The sequence below is a fragment of the Argiope bruennichi genome, chromosome X1 (genome assembly GCF_947563725.1).
Source record: "Argiope bruennichi chromosome X1, qqArgBrue1.1, whole genome shotgun sequence".
Classification (NCBI taxonomy): domain Eukaryota; kingdom Metazoa; phylum Arthropoda; class Arachnida; order Araneae; family Araneidae; genus Argiope; species Argiope bruennichi.
The window spans coordinates 33998113-34019470 of record NC_079162.1 but is presented as its reverse complement, the minus strand read 5'-3'; the positions used below and the strand labels follow the sequence as shown (position 1 = coordinate 34019470).

At 28.4% G+C, this 21358-nt stretch overlaps 1 protein-coding gene across 1 annotated transcript in view; it reads right to left on the bottom strand.

Annotated features, from left to right (window-relative positions):
- Positions 1–1094: 1094 nt before the first annotated feature.
- The window catches only part of LOC129958063 (venom carboxylesterase-6-like), a 34664-nt gene continuing 14400 nt past the window's right edge, over positions 1095–21358 (bottom strand). Inside the window, exons 4-10 of the mRNA XM_056070232.1 lie at positions 16396–16581; positions 12007–12197; positions 10948–11092; positions 8842–9017; positions 4216–4372; positions 1930–2062; positions 1095–1519 (exon numbers count right to left, since the gene is read on the bottom strand). Of these exons, the coding sequence (XP_055926207.1) occupies positions 1159–1519; positions 1930–2062; positions 4216–4372; positions 8842–9017; positions 10948–11092; positions 12007–12197; positions 16396–16581 (1349 nt within the window). The 3' untranslated portion in view covers positions 1095–1158. The remainder of the gene's footprint in view (positions 1520–1929; positions 2063–4215; positions 4373–8841; positions 9018–10947; positions 11093–12006; positions 12198–16395; positions 16582–21358) is intronic.

Below are 21358 nucleotides of genomic sequence, written 5' to 3'. Positions count from 1 at the left end.
GTTAAAGATAGGCATTGATATCCATTCGATAAAATGTCTTAAATGGAATGAAGTATTATATTTTATGTTATCTGAGTTAATAGAACTGCTGAATTAAATTACGAATGGTCTTATGGTCATATTTAGTAAGATGTTCTTTACGCACTAATATCTAAGACAAAAAAAAAAAAAAAAAATCCAATCTCTCTGTGGCCCTCCTAAAAAAAAAAAGAAAAAAAAAACCTTTTCTACGAAGCTTTAAATATCACTGTTTTAGACTTTAGATTATTTCAAAGGTTTTTCAAAAGAAATATAATCTAATCAATGTACTACCATTTCCTCGAGGTGGCTGTTCATTAATTTAAAATAATGAAATTCAAGATTCCATAACTTATCTTACAATTAGGGATCCCGAAGAGCAGATTTTTTATTTATTTAAAATCTTAGGGCATCTTGAATGTTTTACAATGAGAACTGGGGTACTGCACAAAAGTAGTTTTCGTAATTTTTTTCAGCTATATTCAAACAACATAAAACATAATTCTTAACTTCACTGAAGATATTTTTTCTATAGGAGGAATATGTCTATCTTTAACCGTTTAGAAATCAGCTATTGACCCGTGTATACAATAGACATCCGGTATGCAAGGTAGTATTCCTGCATTAATTCTTGATTGAATCTTTTGGGAAAATCTGCAGTATGTTGTAAGTTCAATTAGGTCTTTACCCAAGTTTATTAGCGAAAAACAATTTCTTTTCTATAGTAAAAGTTCAGCAATTTGTAGTAAACTTTACTAATCATAAAAAAGGGAAATTTTAAAAATAATTCTCTAATTGCTGAATTGAAAAAGTGATATTTTTCTTAAAGTACAGATAACTAACTATTCATAACAAAAACAAAAAATTCCTTTATTTCTCATGATTCAAATTGGTGTGTTTTAAAAAATACATTGAATCTCAGAGTTGCATCGTCTAACTTTTAATGATAAAATATCTGAAAAACTGTAAACGATTGATGTTAAAGAAGTAATAATATTTTTAAACTTCTTGTAGTATCAAAAGATACTGAACAGAAAAAGTGATGTGTTTCTTAAATATTAAAGTACAAGTAAATATTCGTAACAAAAAGAGATCCTTTATTTGTGAAATGACATAATAAAATGTAAAAATGAAAGCAGTTTATTCAATACTACTGTACTGCACTTCTTCTCTGTGAGATGTAATTGGAATAAGAGAGGCTTGTGTGAATTTTCTTCTTGTAATAATCACTACTCCTACCAAAGCTATACAAAGAACTCCCAACATAATGGCAAGACCTGCTACTCCATAACTTAAAGTATCTGTATCTTCATAAAATTCTTGACTTTCCTCCTCTATAGTGATGCTAATATTTTGAATATTTTGGAGATCTGGCACCAAAACCGTCCAAAGTTCCATGTCATTCTGTCTGTAATTTATTTTTGCGCCAATTGTTGTAGAAATTTCCACGTAGTTCTTATGCTTCTCAGTAAATTTTTTCCAATTTGGGACTGACGGAGATCTGTAAACGTATTTTTAAATGTTAATATAATTCAATAAAATTTATTTATTATTCAAGGTCTTTCGCATATTTTTTTTTATTTTAATTTTTATAATTGCTTTCGAGATTAATACAAAATTACATATCGCAGATCAGACTTAGTGAAACAAAAATAAATAATTTAAATTAATAAATAATAAATATATAATAAATTAATAAATAATTCTATTTGCATTTAAAAAAATTTAAAATGCAAATAGATTTTAAATTACCAATGTCTGTACTCTTTTCTGAAATTAAAAAAATAAAATAAAATCTTGAGGATCTCTCAATACGTGAACAAAACCAACAAATTATTCCATTCATAACATAATTTAGATTGCCAATAAATTATTTTTAATTATCGAATCTGAATGTATAAATATACTGACCTTTCTTTTATAAAATTACCCCAAATATTACAGAGCAATTTTTTAACATGATTCGCTTTAGGAGTGTGAGAGTTGTTTTCATTAAAAAATGAAATATTGAATACAAAACTTGCATCCCCTGTATGAAGATCATCTGTAAAAATACAAATAGATGTGTAAATTAACAAAATCAATTTCTGTAAATCACTGGATAGAAAGAAAAAGAATTATATTCTTATGTTTCTTTTAAAAGTATTTTATATTAACCGCCTTTAACGATCAGCTGGTTCGCGAGGGTAATGCTAGCTAAAATTATCAATTAAATACTGCATGTAACTAGTAATAGTTTCTTCACCAAAATATTTCTAAATTTGAAATTTTGATATATAATTCATACTATTATATAGAATCCTTAAGCGGTTTTGTTTATTTTATTATGTGCCTCTGTAATTTTCTGTCTGCTTCTCTAAAATGTAAGCTTTAAACTGAAGTGAAAGTGTACTATAATCAATAAATGTATTTGTTTTTTTTTTAAACCAAAATAAATAATGTTTTTTAATATGATTACAGAAGATCAAATCCTTCGATATTTCTCCTATCTCAAAGTATTATTCAATCAAAAAAAATTTTGATTCATCGAAAAATGTAGTTTTTAATTATACTGTCAATGCGGTGAGTAATATTTTATTTTATTTATGTCAATAAATATACTTCTGAAAACAATTATGAAGACTAAATTTTATACAATATTTCTATCCTATAAATCATATCCAATAAAATTATTTTGAGAATATGAAGTTCAATCCTCTGTGACCAAATTTAACCGAGTTATAAAGCTTTGAGTGTCGTTATTTTAGAAAATCAACAATTTCATTATTTTAGACTAATCAGCCTTGGGAAAACTCGGGGCTGATCCCGAGTTTTCCCAAGGCTGATCCTGGCGTATTTTCTTTCAGATAATTGATGGATAAGTTTGAAATCGCTCTTATTTTTTTTATTTGTAAAATAGAGATATTCAGATTTTCATAATTAAATTACTTTTAGTCGCAAAAGTGTGAAACATTTTTTATCTTAAATATTGTTTCACAAAAATATGTTATTGAATATGCTTCAGAGCACAATAATTAAAAAAAGTATAAAAATTTAAAATTCGTAATTCATCATTTAATTTTTATGAAAGTTTTAGATTTCCTTTCTTATATTATTCATTATTTCTTATAATTTTTTTTTTCAACTTTTCGGGCTTTTACTATTTTGTTTAAAGGTCTATATATTTAATAAAAAAATTTTCTTATACATTTTGATATACTAATAAACATCTATTTTTAAAAACTCTTTCATTATCATTTTCTGCTTTTTATTCTTTAATATATTTTTTAAATAATTTTTATAACTATAATGGAATCTTTAAATTTTCTCAACTTTATAACCAGATGGTGCCATGTAAAATTAATTTATTTACTCATTAAACCCAGCATCGAGTTATTATTTATAGGGCAGTTACATTTCACTTTAGTGACTAAATCGAATGCATTCCATTTTTTTTATCTTCTTTCTTTCTTTCTTTATCCTACAAGTTCGTATGTGTTCCCAAACTCGTAAACAATATTCATTTGGTATACATCAACCTTTAGGCGAATTTTAAAGTCAAAATATCGTCATTTCAAATTTTCTTTGTTTGTTTTTCTTTTGATATATTTAAAGGTAACGTATGGAATTTAAAAGTAGCCTTTAAAAAAAACTTTTTATTATATTTAAAAAAATCTACCTATATACAAGATGATAGATAAAATCAAGCCCTTAAATTCAAAACAGCTTCCCGATTAGCTAAGGAAGTAACGTGTATCTATAGTAAAATGTCTATGCGAATTTATTGGGTCAGGTTGCAGCACCCCAGCAATGAAATAATTAAGTTATAAAAATAACTCAAAAAATAAATATCAGCCGAAAATTCCAGTTAGAAAAATGTACACTATAACATAAAAACACAGAAAAAAATTTCATTCAGTTATCTATAAAATTAGCGGAGATAGTTGCGATTTAAATTATGAAATTTCCGCATAACTCTACAAAAATTGAAAAAGAGTTGGTCTTAAAATTGAAAAAATATATATATTCGTAATGTCTACAAAATGTTCGTTCGCGAATTTCCTTAACTCGGAAAAATAATATGATAATACCGGATAATAATTTTAAATACTACATTAGCAAGTGATTAAAAAGTAGATGACAAAACTCTATTGTTTCAAACGTAACGTAATTAAAACAAGTGAAATGAAATAAAAATGTGTACAAAATGACAATTACCTAAGTTTTTGATTTCATCTTCAGAACTAAGTATATCTTCTAAGTCACTATCTTCATCTTCGTAATTTAAAACATACATAAACGTACTCGATGATTTTTTACTATGCCATTTTAAGGTAGTCTGTAGAGGACTATTATATAAAAAGTCTGACATCATCTGAAATGTAAAGAAATAATTAGATTTCTTACAAATCTAATATGAGCTAATTTGCTCCAAATTATTTTTTTTTTTATCTGCGTTGAATATTAAATGTATTACGATTTATTTTGACAAATTGCGATTTGTCGTGAATTTTGTACAAATTTGTAAATAAATAACATGCTATTAATGAAAAAGAAATAGTATTTAAACATTTACTTTTTCAATAACAACAAAATTTAATTAATACGGTTAAGTGCATGAGAAGTAGCATTAAGCTAGACTCATAACATGTTGCAACTTTATAACTGCTTGAAACGATCTCTAAGAGTTTACTTATGATTTTGAAAACTAAATAAGTTTATTAGCATCCTCTCAGAATCATAGCGAAAAAGCATCCATTTAGAGTTTTTCGGGAAGCAACTGATTGTACTTACCTGCAGTGACTCACATTTGCTTTTTTGGATTCTTGTATTTTTGAACTTACTTTAAAAAAAAACATCATCTAAATATTAAAAGATTTATTTCAAAAATTGTTTCGTATACACTTTCTTTTGTTTATAATAAAACCTGACTATTATAATGAAAATACATTCAATGCTTTTTTTAAAAAATTAATTTACGGAGACAGTGTTAAAAACAGTCTGACATAAGTAACCGGGCACTTGAAAGTTTTACTAAATTTTTTAGTAGGCGATATTTTTGTTATTTCTTTTTATTATAAATGGAATACAATTTAGTTACAATTAAAGTACAAGTGTTTGAAGGACCCAGGGATTGTTGGGAGTATATTGAAGAAACTAGGTATTTGTGATATTTGCAGCATGGAGAAATAAATTACACAATAAAGAAAAACGAGAAAAAAAATTTTAACAAGTACCTTGTAGCTTGTTTAAGCTTTTTTTTTCTTTCTTTTTTAATTATGCCAAAATGGCCCTTACTTCACTTTTAAAAACATTATGCTTATAAAAGTAATAAGAATATCTTTAAATTGTAACCATGGCATTGTCAAAGATACAATGAGCTCTGTTTAAAATGTTTTTAGCAGTTGTACCACTGCTTTGAAAGAATATCTTTAGGAAAAGAACTGATGTGTATGAAGGACTTGAAGAAAATGATCAGTACATTTGAGACTATATGAGAACTCGGGGTGCTTTCTGAAACTAGAAGATTAAGTACTGTGAATCAAAAATTGGGGAAGAAATCAGTGAAGCAATTGATTGAGAATTAATGGATCAGTGACATGTAAGAGCTAGAATTTTCTGAAACTAGAAGATGAAGTACTGTGAATCAAAAAATTGTGGAAGAAATCAGCGAAGCAGTTGACGAAGCAGTGGATCAGCGACATGTAAGCGCAAAAACTGTAGCAAGGACTTTTTCGATACCATGAGTAAAATTAAAAAAATTTTCAGCGCCTGCAACTCGGAGATGCATAAAAAAAAAAAAAAAATGATTTTTCCAAGTCCTTTTTCTCTAAAATGAATAACGGCGAATTATGGATTCGGAAGATTTTCTAGATGGTTGAAGCGCATTTCACTTTACCAGGACAGGTCAACTCACAGAATTTTAGGATATAAGGCTAGCCCCAATCTGCATTTTGTTTTTGGAAAACCCTTGCATTCAGAGTTTGTTACAATTTGGTCCAATTTATAAGCCCATTTTTTCCCACGGAAATCTTACATCAACAAAGTTAGTTCACTATAGCGTAACAGGTGCATTACAACAAAATTCTAGAAAATATTGTGATCCCTGCTTTATAAGAAAGAAAATGCCTAAATTTAATAACATTTATGCAAAACGGAACGCCATCTCATGTTGCTCAGTAATGTTAAACGACTGCTTCGCTAAACTTGTAGTTAGAATAACATAGTCACCAAATATTTTCAAAATGTTGGGACACCCCATTCCATTGATTTGAATTCTTACGACTTCTGGTTGTGAGGAATTTGTAAGACCACTTCTAATAATAATTTTGAAGAATAATAATTAAGAATAATTTTGTAGAATAATCAAGAATAATTTTGAAGAAGAATAATCAAGCATAATTTTGTTGCTGATTTAAAAAGTAGCATTACTAGACATGTCCTAGAAATTCACCAGAAAACATTAAGGTGCTATTATGGATTACGCTGTCTTTCGTCTGCAGAGTTTGATTGGACTCGAAGGCTCATATATTGGGTAATTATTGAAATAATTCAGTTCATATCTGTTAACAAAAAAAAAATATGCTATATTTTCAATTTACAAAGTAACGTCAATAAAATCACCTTTCGAAAAAGAAATTGAAATCAATTTTTTAAATTTCATTTTCTTATGCTGTAAAGTTTCTTCAATATAGTCCAAATAGTTTTTGTTTTAGAATTCTTGAACTACTTGCACTTTAATTATTATCCCACCCCCCATATATTTCAAATATTTTAATTTGTAATTTGAAATTACTTCTGCTTCATGCAAATTTGTTTACATTTCTATATTTAAAATGGATGTGGATGGATGCACCAAAGTTAAAACAAATTCTGTGTGGAATTTAATCATAGAACATTTTAAAGAAGGTAAAAGCATCCAAACTATCGGAACACTTATTAAAGTAAGTCATTCTATTGTTATATACTGTTACAAAATGATGGAAATTATGTGAAACTGCTGAAAATGTATTGAAATCTGGAGCTCCTCACAAACTAACTTCCAGGAATCGAAGGTCTATCGTGCATACAATCACGAAAAAAACAAGGCTTAGTACAGTGAAACTTAAAACAGAATTTGAAAAAAATAAATCCTGAAACTACAAGGCGGGTTATTAAATCATATGGATACAACAGCAGAGTTGCAAGCAAAAGTTTTTCGTTAGTAAAAAACAGAGAAAGTTATGACTGGATTTTACGGCAAATAACTGTGTGGAGAAAGCCCAATGAAAGCTCAATCCAACATATCTTATGCCTACAGTCAAACATGAAGATGCAGACATGCAGTCATAATGGTTTGGAGTTATTTTGCTGCTTCTGGCATGGGAAATTTAGTTTTCATTGAAATAATTTGGAAAAATATAATTATATAAATATCCTGGAAAAAAAACTTGAAAATATCTGCCAAAAACTTGGAATTCAAAACACATTCAAGTTGTAAAAAGATAATGATCCCAAATATACAGCCTTAAATGTTTGCTTATTGTTGATATACAACTGATCTAAATTATTAAGACTCTGCCATATTCTTCAGATTTAAATCCAGTTGAAAATGTGTGGTAAGTAAATCCTTATTATTTAGATACCGTTTTTTAAAACTAAATTTCAAAAACATGTTACATTTTTCGCAATAATTCATTGAACTTTCTTTGTTCTTCAGTTTTTCTTAATTGAATCGTTTCTTTTTTTTTATACATTAAAAACTGATGAATTTAAATTATTATTTTATACATAATTTTAGTTGATCACGTTCCACAAAGTTTGCTATTAGTCAGTTTTTAATATAACTATTAAAATCTGTTAGATTCTTCTGGAAGATTTTTTTTTCCCCTATGATCCGATCGCTGACGGAAAAAAATTTCAGTTAAACCAGAATATAACTTTCAGGCTCCAGACATATGTAATGCCAATGTGTATAAAGAGGTTACAAATTTTTTGTTGTTGTTTATATTCGTTTAATGGATTTGTCTCCTCTATTTTCAAAAGCATTCATTGGTGTTCAATATTTTCTGCCTGAAGTTAATACTATGAATTTCATTTAAATAGTATCGTTCCCTTTTCTTAAAGAACACATGTTTCATTCTTCCATTTGTAATGTTTTCATTCTTCCATTTGTATTCACATTAAAAATGTATATATAATTCATATAAATATTAAATTCTCAAGACAAAAAGAAGAATTTGTGTTTTGCTACTTTTAGGAATGGTGAACACATTCTTTTAAAGGTAATCAAGGCTCGATCTTTTTACAATATTTTGATAATAATTTCCTAAGCCCGTGAACTCCGGCTTCACTGCATCTTTAACTTCAGAAATTGCGCGAATTATTATTTTTTCCACGTGAGCCAACTGAAAGAATAGACTGACTTTCTTTTCCAAAATTATTTAAGTTCAGAATGCTTTCTCTCTCTCTCTCTTTCCCACTTTTTGCCTTCCTATTCGGTGAACTATTCGGCTCTCTCTATGGACTGGACAAAGGATGATATTTAAAAATTAGACTAATTCTTAAAAATTGTGAAGAATAAAAAGGGTTAAAGAACTTAAAATTATTTATTCAAAGTCGTGTTTTACATATTTGTATATCAAATATTTACTTTTGATATTAATGTTTTATATGCTTGAAGATATAAATAAACATAGCATTCATTAAGAATTTTATTATTTGAAGAGAATAATTTTCCATCGTAAACAAGAATAATTTTCCATCGTAAACAAGAATAATTTTCCATCGTAGAAAAAAATTATTATTTTTACTTTTGAAAATGAAATATAGGAAAACGAACTACTAATGACATTATCCACTTACTTGTACCATTTGTGGCTGTATGGATTCAAATGTGGGGACATGAACTCCTCTGAGATAATGATATTTTGCCGCTTTTATTATGAAGGGGAAATAAGATGTGTCCTGAAGATATGGTTGTAAAAGATGCTGAATGATTTTATCCAAATGCTGGGTTTTCACAGCAGTTGGAAACTCACCTTCAAGAGAAGAAAATTACTTTCTGATTATATTCTTTAGATAATTATTATATTTTCTGTATGATTCATTTAGTACACTATAATAATTGCTTTAAAAATCGTATATCATTTCTGTTATTATTCCGAAGAAGATGAAAATGAATTTCCTGTTTTACAGTCCTAGAAAAGATAAATGAAGCAGTCTTAAAATCCACTTTAAGTGCTTTTGAAATTTATATAAAAATATTTGCTTCGTTGTATAATTTATTATTATGATGTTCTTAATGATTAAATAATAAAATGTTTTTATTCCTATTTTAATATTAGCGATATACGATTTGAATATTAATAGTATTTGATCTATTATATCAATTTGAATATTAACGATCTCCATACAATGCTGCTTAATTATTTTCTTTTGCTTATACTATGTTTTTAAAGTGTTATTAATATCGCAGAAATAAAGTTATAGTGCTTGATATTGATTAAAAGCTACTAAATCCTCGGAAATTATTGAAAATTTTAAATAAAAAAAAGACTTAAGTTTTGTCTCATTTTTCGAGGAAGAAATAATTCTTTTTAAAATTTCAAATTATTCGTATACAGCTAAACGAATGACCGTTCTTATAAAATGAAAATTTTTCTTATATGGCTATAAAATGAAATTCGTTTGCAAAATAAAGCAGAATTTGAAAAACTCACTCTGGCGTTGTTTTTTTTAAGATGGATTAATTTTTTTCTGAAATTGATATTGATTAAGTTTTAAAATTTAAAATTTTTATTTGTTTTTTTGAGAAAAATATTTTTAGTAAGAATGGTATCATACTTCTTACATTAATAAGAATGGTATCATTCTCTGATCATCTGAGAATGGCTTTACATATAATTATGTTCTTTGAATTAAAAAACAACACTGGAAAATCTATGTTTTTATTAACTCAAATCCATTTACTTCAGATATTAACGTATTCAGCAAAAATAGTTTTATTTCAATTTACATTTTAGATTAAAAGAGCTGAATCAATAAATTTAATAAAATCACTTTGTTCAATTTTCGGATTCATTATCTTCCTTTGCTTATCTAAACGAAATTTAGGATAAACAAATTTTTCAAATTTATTTTATCCTAAGTTTATTGAATGTATTTAGTAGAAAAAGTTTAGCTTATATATTTTCTAATTCATGGAGGGTAATACACGAAATATTTTATTTTTAAAGATAATCGAGAAAATCATTGCCTACTCTCCTTATATCTTTCATTACATAAAAAAAGGTTTTAATATGTCCAAAGTGTGATAAAACTCATTATAAGCACAATTTGAATCCATGTTCTAGCGTGAATATATATATATATATATATAAAACATTTATTTCTCTATATTTCAGTTTTGCTTTCATTGATATGAATTTTTTTTCAATGCTGTACAATTCATAGATATGTTGTTATCTAATCATCTACATAAACATTGTAAATAATTTAATAAATATTTTATGTACACACGTGTAATAAAAACATTATTGCCTACTGCCGGAATATCTTGTACAAGTTGCATTCTCTGCATAGAGTAGGATCAGCCTTTTCAAAGGAATTCGACGACGTTAAGGCACTTTCAAATGCATTTACTCGCTAGTTTTACTTGTAACATAAGCAAATTATGATTGAAACTATACAAACGTACACGTTTAAAGGGACAGATATTGATCTTACTACTATTAAAATGACCTAATAATTAATTTGTGTGTTCCTGAAAATGACATACTTCCAGATTCTGCAATATGGCTAGTCTCTGACAGCTTACAAGAGTTACTGGTTTTTATGTAATTCAAGAGCGGGATTCAAATATCTGAAGCTTATTCAGTGGGCAGGTAATGATCAAATTTATTTCTAATTTGATTTCTTGAAAACGCAAAACTATATACACAAAATAAAATAATTAAAAATCATACTTACTAGAAACTTCAGCAAAGGCTTCCCTTTGTGTAACTCCTGCAATAAAACTAACATTCTTTTGATAACCTAATGAGTACAACGTTTGGGGAGGATAAGGTAAAAAGGGTAATTCTGCATCCTTATCTACAGTTGGTCGAAACATAACCTATAATTAGACATATGAAATAGCATTAAATAATATATTAAGTTACAAACTATTTAATCATGTTACTATCAAACTATTTAATCCTAATGCCACAAAGATTCAAATGCTTTACTAAATAATCGGTGACTTCTGTAGCATTGTATGGTATAGAAAATTTCAGAATTCATAACAAATTCCTACGTCAAAAACTAGATGTATAGTTTTTATTAAATTATGATGGTCACTTTAATCTTTAAAACAGAAAGTAACATAAAGGCAATATAGTGGGCAGTAAGGAAAATGAACCACATTTAGAATCATCAGTGTTTCGGTAAATTGCATCACGCTCGAATGATTTTAGGTATGTTCTGCAATTGGTAATCGAACGGGCAATCTTGAAATTTCAAATTTTCAATATGTTAGGAATTAACTTCTTCCAATCTCTTTATTTTTACAATCAGATAACAAAGAAAAAACTGCAAATTGGTTGCAAGCGGAATTTATAAATGGCTTTTTTTTTTTTTTTTTTTTGAAGATAATATAAGTTTTTTTCCTATGGTCTTATCAGTATTTAAGATCATTATATAAACATCGTATTGCCACTTCTCACCGAGAACTGCTTAGAAGCGGTGAGCATAAATCATATCAACTGAAGGGGAAAAAATCAAATTATCATTATAATAAGAATGCATTTGTGTAAAACAGACAATAGGTTGCTTGATATTAAATTTAAAATTATTATTGACTTGGAAAGTTTACTGTTCGTTCTGAGAGCATTTTTTTAAGAATATTAAAACAAATGAAAGCGTCATTTTTTATCTTTATAAAAATTATTTAAGTATTTATTTTTGAATATATATCAGCTAAACGTGTGCACACTTCAGTTGTTTATATAGTACTCACTGTTCTTCAGTTTAATACCATAAAAAGAATACCTTGTCTAATTTCATTTGAACTTCCAAAATATCATTCAGTTGGCTCATCTTCAAACAAGAAATCATGTTTTCTGTGTAGTTCGTTGGACATCTCAAACTGGTAGCCACAACTGCAGCATTTTTAGGTAAATGACTCATGACCCATGGATCTAAGGCTGTTCCACTGCCTGATATTGCTGCATTAAAGTAACCTAAACGGGAAGAAATTTTGTGTATAATAAATATTTTCAAATCCTATGAAAAGTTATTTATTGAATGTTTCTTATAAACCCTTTGCATTCGAAACAGTACGAAATGCATTATTTGTAGGTATGCAAAATTCTTATTATATATTGTATTTCAGGAATATTCTTATATATTTGTAAATCAAATGGATTGTTAATTAATTTTCCACAGTAAATTATATTGTTTATATTTCTATTAATTTATAATTCGAGTTCTACATCCTAATACTTACAAGCATTGGTTATTAATTTCACTGACATTTCGACTGCAAAGGTCCAAAACGAAGCTAAATGATAAAGTACACAAATTTTCTTCAAAGGGTGGTGATTTTATCTTTGAAAGAAAAACACCTCACCTGTAGCTGTGTTGCATACTTAATTTTGAGTATCGCCTTCTCTTCTTTCTATACTCAGCTTGGATAGTTTCAAACACTTCTCAAATGCGAAGAAGTCATTCTAGAAGGTTCTCCAAGCAAGCAGTCCTCTGATTGTCTGAAACAGACCAAATCGTCACTTTTCATGCCTATTTTGAGTTGAGAGAACAAAAAATACTATCTGAAAGTGCTCTTCTGGGTCCAGAGAATATGCCACGGATATTGTCTGGTGCACATCGGAAATCACTGGAATATAGAGCATTAAGCTCATTGCTGTTAATAATATATTACTGCCTGACAAATATCTGCTTCCGTTGTCATTTGGCTTGTAACTTGACCTAATTGATGTACAACGGAATGCATTTCTTGGTAGGGCTGAATGAAAGTATAACCGAGGTCTTTCCAATGATGTTGATGCGAGGCTTCAGGTAATGTATATGACATTTTGCAAATCCAATTCTCGCTTAAAGCATTATTTTACATTTAAGGACAGGCAGCTTGCATTCATGATCGATTGAAAATACAAAAAGAGAAACGAATATAAGTGAACTTACTGGTACATTTCACTTATGGTGAAAATATAGACACTAAATATTTATCTTGTATAGCCAGCTTCGTTTTTATAGAGAACAAATCACAAAGATTTTTCTATGTATTTTCTTTTATGGTAGCATTCAAAAAGAAATCCCTAGTCTGAAAATAGGTATTTCTTATAGATCTTCTTTGCTCTTATAGATCTTCTTCTGTCTTATAGATCTTCAGAAGCGTAGTTGCTTAAGACTTTGTCTTAGTTCATGTGAAAGTACAACTGATAAATTTTGAGATCGCTGGCTATATGAAGAGAGAAATCTTTATCTGGAGTACAACATAAAAGGAAACCTTCACCACTTATTTCTGTTTTATATTTAATTCCATTTTGTCAGTTTTCATGCTTCATGATTGCTAGTTCAGTAGAGATGAAGAAAGAAGTAATAATTTTATACATTTTGATGCTTCAATATAGAGATGAACTAATTTTTTAAAAAAATTGATGATGCTGAACTTTTATTATGGCATTCCATGCTTCATAATACATTTTCGGAGGCTACTTATTCATTAAACCTTTTAATGTAGATAATTTCAAGCCCATTTAGAGCAGAAATCTGTTGTTGATACAATTATTATAAAGTTTTTTTTATATGTTTATCAGTAAGAGTTTTGTTGAAAAGAGATAATATTTGTATTGTAATAGCTCTATTTCTCTCATTGCATGAATTGTTTTCATTATCTTCTTCTTTAGATTGTTGTTATGCATTTAATGTCATTTAATAGTTACTATTGTAACTATTAAATGACATTAAATGCTTGTATAATCTCAAGAAAATATTCGTAAGCACATTTTTGCTCCGTGGTTAGACCAGATTTCCACAGACTCCAATCATTTAAAACAAAATACTTATTAAAGGTAATTAGGTTGTAACGAAACAAAACAAATGCTCAAAAGTAAGATTGCTCATTAGACATTTTTTGAGGATATATTTTTGGAACAATCTAAGCTGCGTATTGAAAAAAGAGAGGACAATTTCAAAAACCAGATCATAGAAATTACTAGAAAAAATTACCTACCTTTTATGTCTCTAAAACCCTTCTGTAATATTCATTTTCAATAAAAAGAACGTCCGCTATACTTTAATTAGGTAAGTGATCTTTTGTAGCATTATTAATTTTTTAAATTAATGAAATGCTTAATGAATAAATTTATTAAACTATTCAGAAAGTTTTTTTCTTTGCTAACCATAAATTTACAACGTAGATCTAAACTGTAAATATATAGGAAAAAATTGTGTCGCCCTTTAATTCAAATATAAGGTTAAATAATTATTGAGAATGCCAAGTATCTTTATTTTTCTATGATTTCAGAACTAATCCGTCTCGATTACGACGCTTTGCATTCTCATATTAAAATCTGTCTTATTATAACAAAAATGGTAAAATGATAAAATTAAAGAATTAACTTTACATGCGATTTGTGATTTTGGTCATAATTTACTACTTAATCCATTGCATTTTCATGATTACGGTAATTATTTTGTAATCGATTTCCCCTAGATTCTATATAAGTTGAACTAGAAGGTGTTAATTAATTGCTTTGGAAATAATTTAATGCTAAAAAGTAAAATAAGTCTTTGATAGGAGTTGTTAAGTTGCTAGATTTTCCAAGTTTTTAAAAGTTTATTTTTACACATCTTTTAACCAGCCTTTCTCTTTTATATATTGTTACGAATTTGTAATAATGCTTCCTTACACAGTTTGTCTAGGAGAACGATGACAGTTTTACAGATATTTTAAAGGATGCTGAAAAGATGCTAGATCAGTGATCCCCGTCTTGATCATTTGTTCATTGGTGACTCAATGACTTTAGCATCAAATATGAAGGCTCTCGAAAGTGCAGGGACTTTAACGATATCTCCATTCGGAGCCAAGACACGGGATCTTTCCAGAAACTTCCATACATTGCCACGGAAGGTATATAAACGGTGGCGCAAACCCAAAAGTTAATACAGAAAAACGAATTATCTCTTAGGAATGTTGATCTTAAAGTGAGTTCTTTTTGGGTGCTTTGTGCTGTTGCGATTGTTTAAAAACGATTTGCTGTTTGCGTATTGTTTTTTTCTGCAAGTGCTGGTTTTGTGTACCCGCCGGCTATGTCTTGCAACCAGTGTTTTCGTGCTTTTCTTGTGGAATAGTTATTCGTTATCGAGCTTGAGGGTCTTCGCACTATACAATCAGGGGACATATTTTTATAACAATACAGACTCAATGATCTACGTCCTTAAGATGGTTATGAAAGAGAAATTGTGTATAGTATTCCAAAATTGATAAATGCTGGTAAGAGCGCTTATTGCTTACATTTATAAATGATAAAAAGCTTTTCTACAAAAATTTGTGACAATTTTGTCAATATGAATGACGCCGAAATGTTTGTGTCGTGAAATATTTTTTTTAAGGAAATTCCTTGTTGCAGCACCTTTTAAATCTCGAAAAACCTTATATAGAAATAAATGCAATTATGGAATACTTTTCTAAAATGAAATGAGAATTAATATATAAAAAATAAGATATTCGTATTAAAAAGGTGTAAATCATCCTTTTAAGAAAAAATTTGCTCGAATTTCAATTTTAGTTTCTGGTTTGAGAAGTTCTAAAGAAGTATCCTGAGAAGTCTTTCAACCTTGAATCTTCTGATCTATTTTCAAAAACCTTGAGAGTGTTTTCCCAGATCTAGAGGGATTTTATAAATATCAGCAGGATAATAATTCTTTTTTGTTTATATGAATAAAGATTATGCTGAATCGTTTACAAAAATATAAAGATCTAATAAAAGCCTTTCTAATTAATTGAAAATTAATTCACAACTCAAATTTTAAATCATATTTGGAAAAACAATTTATTTGAATGTATTTCCAATTGTTTTATGTTTCTTCATTTGTTTTGTTAAGTTTTAGAAAAAAGTGTTATGATCAATGGCAACTAAACTTTCTGTTTGACAAAAGATAGAGAGTTTATTAAGCTCAATTAAATAGTCCTAATTATGATTATGCAGTGTTACCTATTAGTCATTTACCTATTTAAACATAATTTAATTTTAAGTATATATTTATAGTTTTGGTAATGAAACTCTGTCGATCTGTCTATTCGCGTGTAATATAAAATTCTGAATCAGAATAGTAATAAGCGAGATAGATAAATTTTTAGTTCCAATATTTTCATCAAGAGTGGCGATTTGTGTCTAATTGTCAGCTTATACTTACTGTGTGAAAGCGGAGATAAAATGTGAAATCCGACTGATGCTCCTCCAGCATCGTGACCTGCAATAGTGATTTTTTGTGGATCTCCTCCAAAATATATGATGTTTTGATATACCCATTTCATTGCCATTCTTTGGTCCCATAAACCTAAATTTCCAGGCATTGAAGATTCTTGGTTGCTTAAGAAACCTATGAAGAATGTTCAAGATATTTTAAGATCCATCTTTTTATACGGTTGAAGTAATAGAAAATACTTACAATTTTGTGCCAAAAAATTTTATCAATCGTTCTGATTTTTACAGAAAAGATATCTGATTTTTTACATCAAAATATTTTTTTATTATATATTGAATATTTTATGTACATTTATTTTAAATAAAGGTACCATTTCGCCTACATTGGTAATTTAGTAAATAAGTAAGTAATTAAATCTGTAATCAAGTCAAAAAAGTAATTGCTTTAAAAGACAAAAATCACTTGGACACGCTTAGGAATCTCAGCTGTCCTTCACGTTTTTGTGTGAATGGAATTAACAATTAATGTACCAAATAGAGTATATCATTTAACTAGGAGATAAATATATTTGTAGATTAAGGGGTTAAAAATAATTAGTCCATCCTCAAATTATAACGAGGCTTTTACTATTTTATGTTGCTGATAGACACCAATTATGACGTGTTGCATCTTCGATGCTTCCCTGCAGGCGTCATTTGAATTATCATCATCTGCTGGTTAAAATTATACTAGCAATATTCATTTTGAATTTTCGAAGAATATCAGTTTTCCACACACACATTATTCTTCAAGACTATTCTTTCTGATAAAAATGTAAATGAATTAATAAAATGACTTCGTTTGTTTCCCAGCTATTTCATATCATAGTTTACACAAATTGATTCAGCCATTTTCATGAAAGCTTTGATATGTATTGAAATAATGAATCAAATTCGAAAGCTTTGTGTTCGGAGAAGATATTGGCCTTGTCGTAACGTATCAGTTTTAGAGTCGGAAGAATGTGGATTGGAAATACAATTCTGTCAAAGATCCACCGGGCATGTGAGCTTATTGCACTCTATATTTGTCATTGAGAGTGAAAGATTCTACCGTTGACATGAATGAAAATTCGAAAAACTGGACGTAGACTCATATACCTTCTTTATCATCTGACTGCGTTTCAAAATTACAAAGTCGGTCTCAAATTACCCCTCGCATAAGTTCAAAATGGGACATAAAACATACTCATCTCATGTTTAGCCGTTTCCATTTCAGATATTAGAAGGAAATCCATTATGGATAGTAATTTTAACATAATATTACAATACCCTGGAAATTTAAAAATATTTAAAAAAAAATGATGGAAAAGATTTCTAGCCTTTTACCATGAGAGTGAAGATTATTTGAACTTTTGTTGGCTGTTATTTTCAATGCAAAAGTTGGACAGATAATAAGCATAACAGCTGGTCACAATAATCCCTGTTGAGTTCTGTAGTAATGAGGTGACTGGAGCAACGTCAACTGGGAGATGGAACCTGTTCCTCCTCAGGAGAGGAGATGAAACAACGTTTGCAGGTAATTATTGTTAGATGGTTATATTAATGTCCTGTTTTAAAGCAGCAATTGAACTATTTTGGGACGTACTTTGTAATTTTGGACAACAGTTAGATGATGAGGACGAGTCCTCATCTGGAACCACCCTCTCCAGACTTCAGCACCACACCAATGGGAAGACATTTGACCTTGATAGATTTAATGTGCACTAGACCCGCTTACACGATGGTTCTTCGGAAAAATCAGGTCTTGAATCGGCTGATACCTTACCACCTGGTCACCACAGCTAGCGGCAACTGATGAAAAAGTTGAGAATGTTGACCGTACCTGTTCTTTTTTGGGATTTATGAGGGAAAGTCATATCTCAAAGTACTGGGCTACCTTGACTAACTTAGGAGCACCAGACATGAAAATCCGAAATGTTACCAGTACAAAAATCAGGTAAGCTCAAGTCAGGCAACATTTTTTTAAAATAATGTCTTTAATTGGAATATAATCATATAATATATTTAAATGGAATGAGAGTGAAAGGACATGTGTAAAATGGATGAGGGGAATCGTTTGTTTGAAATGTTTTTTATGACTATTAAACCAATTATTTTTCAGCATAATCTGTTTCATTTCAGATATCACAAATGTTAACGTCTAAATGGATTTTAATAAGGTTAAAAGCTAAACAGTGATCAGGAGATTAAGGACCTCGAGGCCATGCGCTGCTTTCAGTTCTCCAATCGCTGGCGCAGTGATTGGATTTCTAATATTTCGAAATAATTTTGATGTATTTTTTTATATTTTTAAAATTTAGTTGCATTGATTATTGCTACTAGTATTATAATATTGTTGTTTCTATTAACTTTTTAGTCATGAGAATTTTATTTACTTTTTTTAACGAAGATGAACCGTTCATTGAGAACTATTAAAGGTTAAAAAAAAAAAAAAACGCAAATATTACAGGCTGCTCGTTGTGTTATTTTACCAGTCGATTTCAAACTCACATCTGAATGCTTTTTTACAATTTTTCGTTTTGTTATAAAATTTTTAAAGGTGTTCCTTTTTTTTTTTTTTTTTCCCGCTTCTAACTTAGGAATGAAAAACTTGATTAATTCCTTTCTTTTCTTTCCTTAATATAGTTTATTATATACAGAGTAAATAAAAATTTCCACCTTTGGGGGAAATTAAAACAAGAATTTCCTGTAAAATAATAAAAGTAGCTATTTGCAATAAGTTAAATGTTTGATGCCAAGTAATATTTATGGAGAGCAACATAGCAATCCATTAAAAATGCCTTGTTTGTTTTTAAAAAGATCTGTTAAATGCTTTTAATAAGCTTCTTTTTCTCCTGAAAAACACTTTATTTTTTCAGATTTTTTTTTAAAAATTGAGTTTTCTTTTATACCGATCATTGATATTACTTCAATAAATTCTGAAATATTTACCATTTTCAGAAGCGAATAAGGGATGCAATAGAAAAAGCTGGAAAGTGAACTGATAGGCTCTAGAAATTTTCTCACTAAAATTTCTAAGTGTTTCTTTTGATAAACTCTAATCTATAGATAAATTTAATATCTCCTTAAAAGCAGATGCACTTACGACTTAAGAAGGAGACCTTATCAGATAAAAAAAATGAAGAAATTTTGAAGAAAAAGGAAAATATACATGAGGAATAGAAAATCACGGGTTAATGAAAATATAAAAGAAAGTTAAATATTTTTAAAATGTTCATTTTAAAAATAATCAATATCTATAATGGTACGGGACAGTATACACTTTCTTCATTACTACACCGAACTCCAAGAGTCATGATGTTTTATCGCAATAGGCTGCATATTCACTATTATGTTTACTATATATTCTCTGTTTTGTTCCGTCGAACAACACGTATTTAATATTTTTGTAATTTATGTCATTAGTATTATTTAATAATTTATGCATAAAATATCAAGACATTATTGTTTATGAATAAAAAATAATTATTTCATTACCAAACTGGCATCATTAACTGAGACAGATTTCTCTCAAGAGCATGTATACCCTTCCCTTCCTCTCAACATACATAAATCAGTTATTTGAGGAAATAAGTTCTTGCAGAAAAATGCCCAATAATACAAAATAATCTAATGTCACTAGGAATAAGTAAACAAAGCGTGTCTATTGATAGGTGTTTACATTGCACTTTATTAAAAACTTATTTTTATTTATTTATTTTGCTTTTACGAAAATTCAAAAAATAGTTTTCTAGTATGCAATATGGAGGTTAGGCTAGTATATATTATGGGGAGTGTTTCAGAAAAGAAACTGTGATTTCTGGAACCTTTCATATTACAGTCAAATAACAATACTATTAATTATTTTTTAATCTAATGTGGGAAGTTATTTTATGTCGCTTGTAACCCTTTTTTCTTTCAACAAATAATTTGATTTTTTATTGAAAAAACTTCGTAGCTTCAGCAATTTTCAAATTCACCCCGAGACTGCCACATGACCAAGCTATATATAAAAAGTATATATAGCTAGATTATCAGACTCTTATTTCGGGACACCGTGAGAAAATAGCATTATTTGTGAGTAAGTAAAATAAATCATGTTTCAAATTGAAGGTAAATGAATGCTAAGGAACTCCCAGATGGAAAATAATATTCTTTTTTAGTTCAAAATTTACTTTTTTTTTAATGTGCTGAAAAATACGAAACAATTTTTCTATCGGAACTCTGGTAAGCAAAAAAAATCTTAATAGCTTGAGGCGTTACTAATATACGCGAAGTAAAATGGAATTTTAATTACAATTATAAGATTTTTTTTTTGTTATAATACTCATTACAGCTCATTTTCCTTAAGCTAGTGTTAGATTTTTTTTCCATAATTTTGACAAAAAAAATCATTTAAAAAAATCATTTTCAATTTTTTAATGTATTAATAAAAGAGTTTTTTGATGGGATTTTATCATTTTCTTTTTAGTCCTTAATATATTTTGTGATTCATTCTAATAAATATTATGAAATCTTTCCCATCAGTTTTTCTCATTATCATATGGTTCCTTTTATATGGAATCAAAAATTAGCTGAAATCCGTTAAATGGAATGCAGATTGTGAAAATATATATTGCACTGTAATCTCGAAACATGCAGATGTACAAAATTTCAGAACTGTAATGCATAAGAAAGATATTAAAAATCGTTTACAAAATCCCCTCTATATAAACAGGAAAAATTCTGTTTTAGTTATATTATTTACTTCATTAATAATAAATAATGAGGAGATTATTTTGGAATTATTTGATTTAAAACCCGAATCATATGGTAGAGACAATAACTAAGCCGGCAGATTGATTTAAAATTGTTATTAGCCTATTTCAAAATAAATTAATGAAAATTACAAATTCTATGAATTATAAAACAATAAAACTGCAATGTCTATTTAC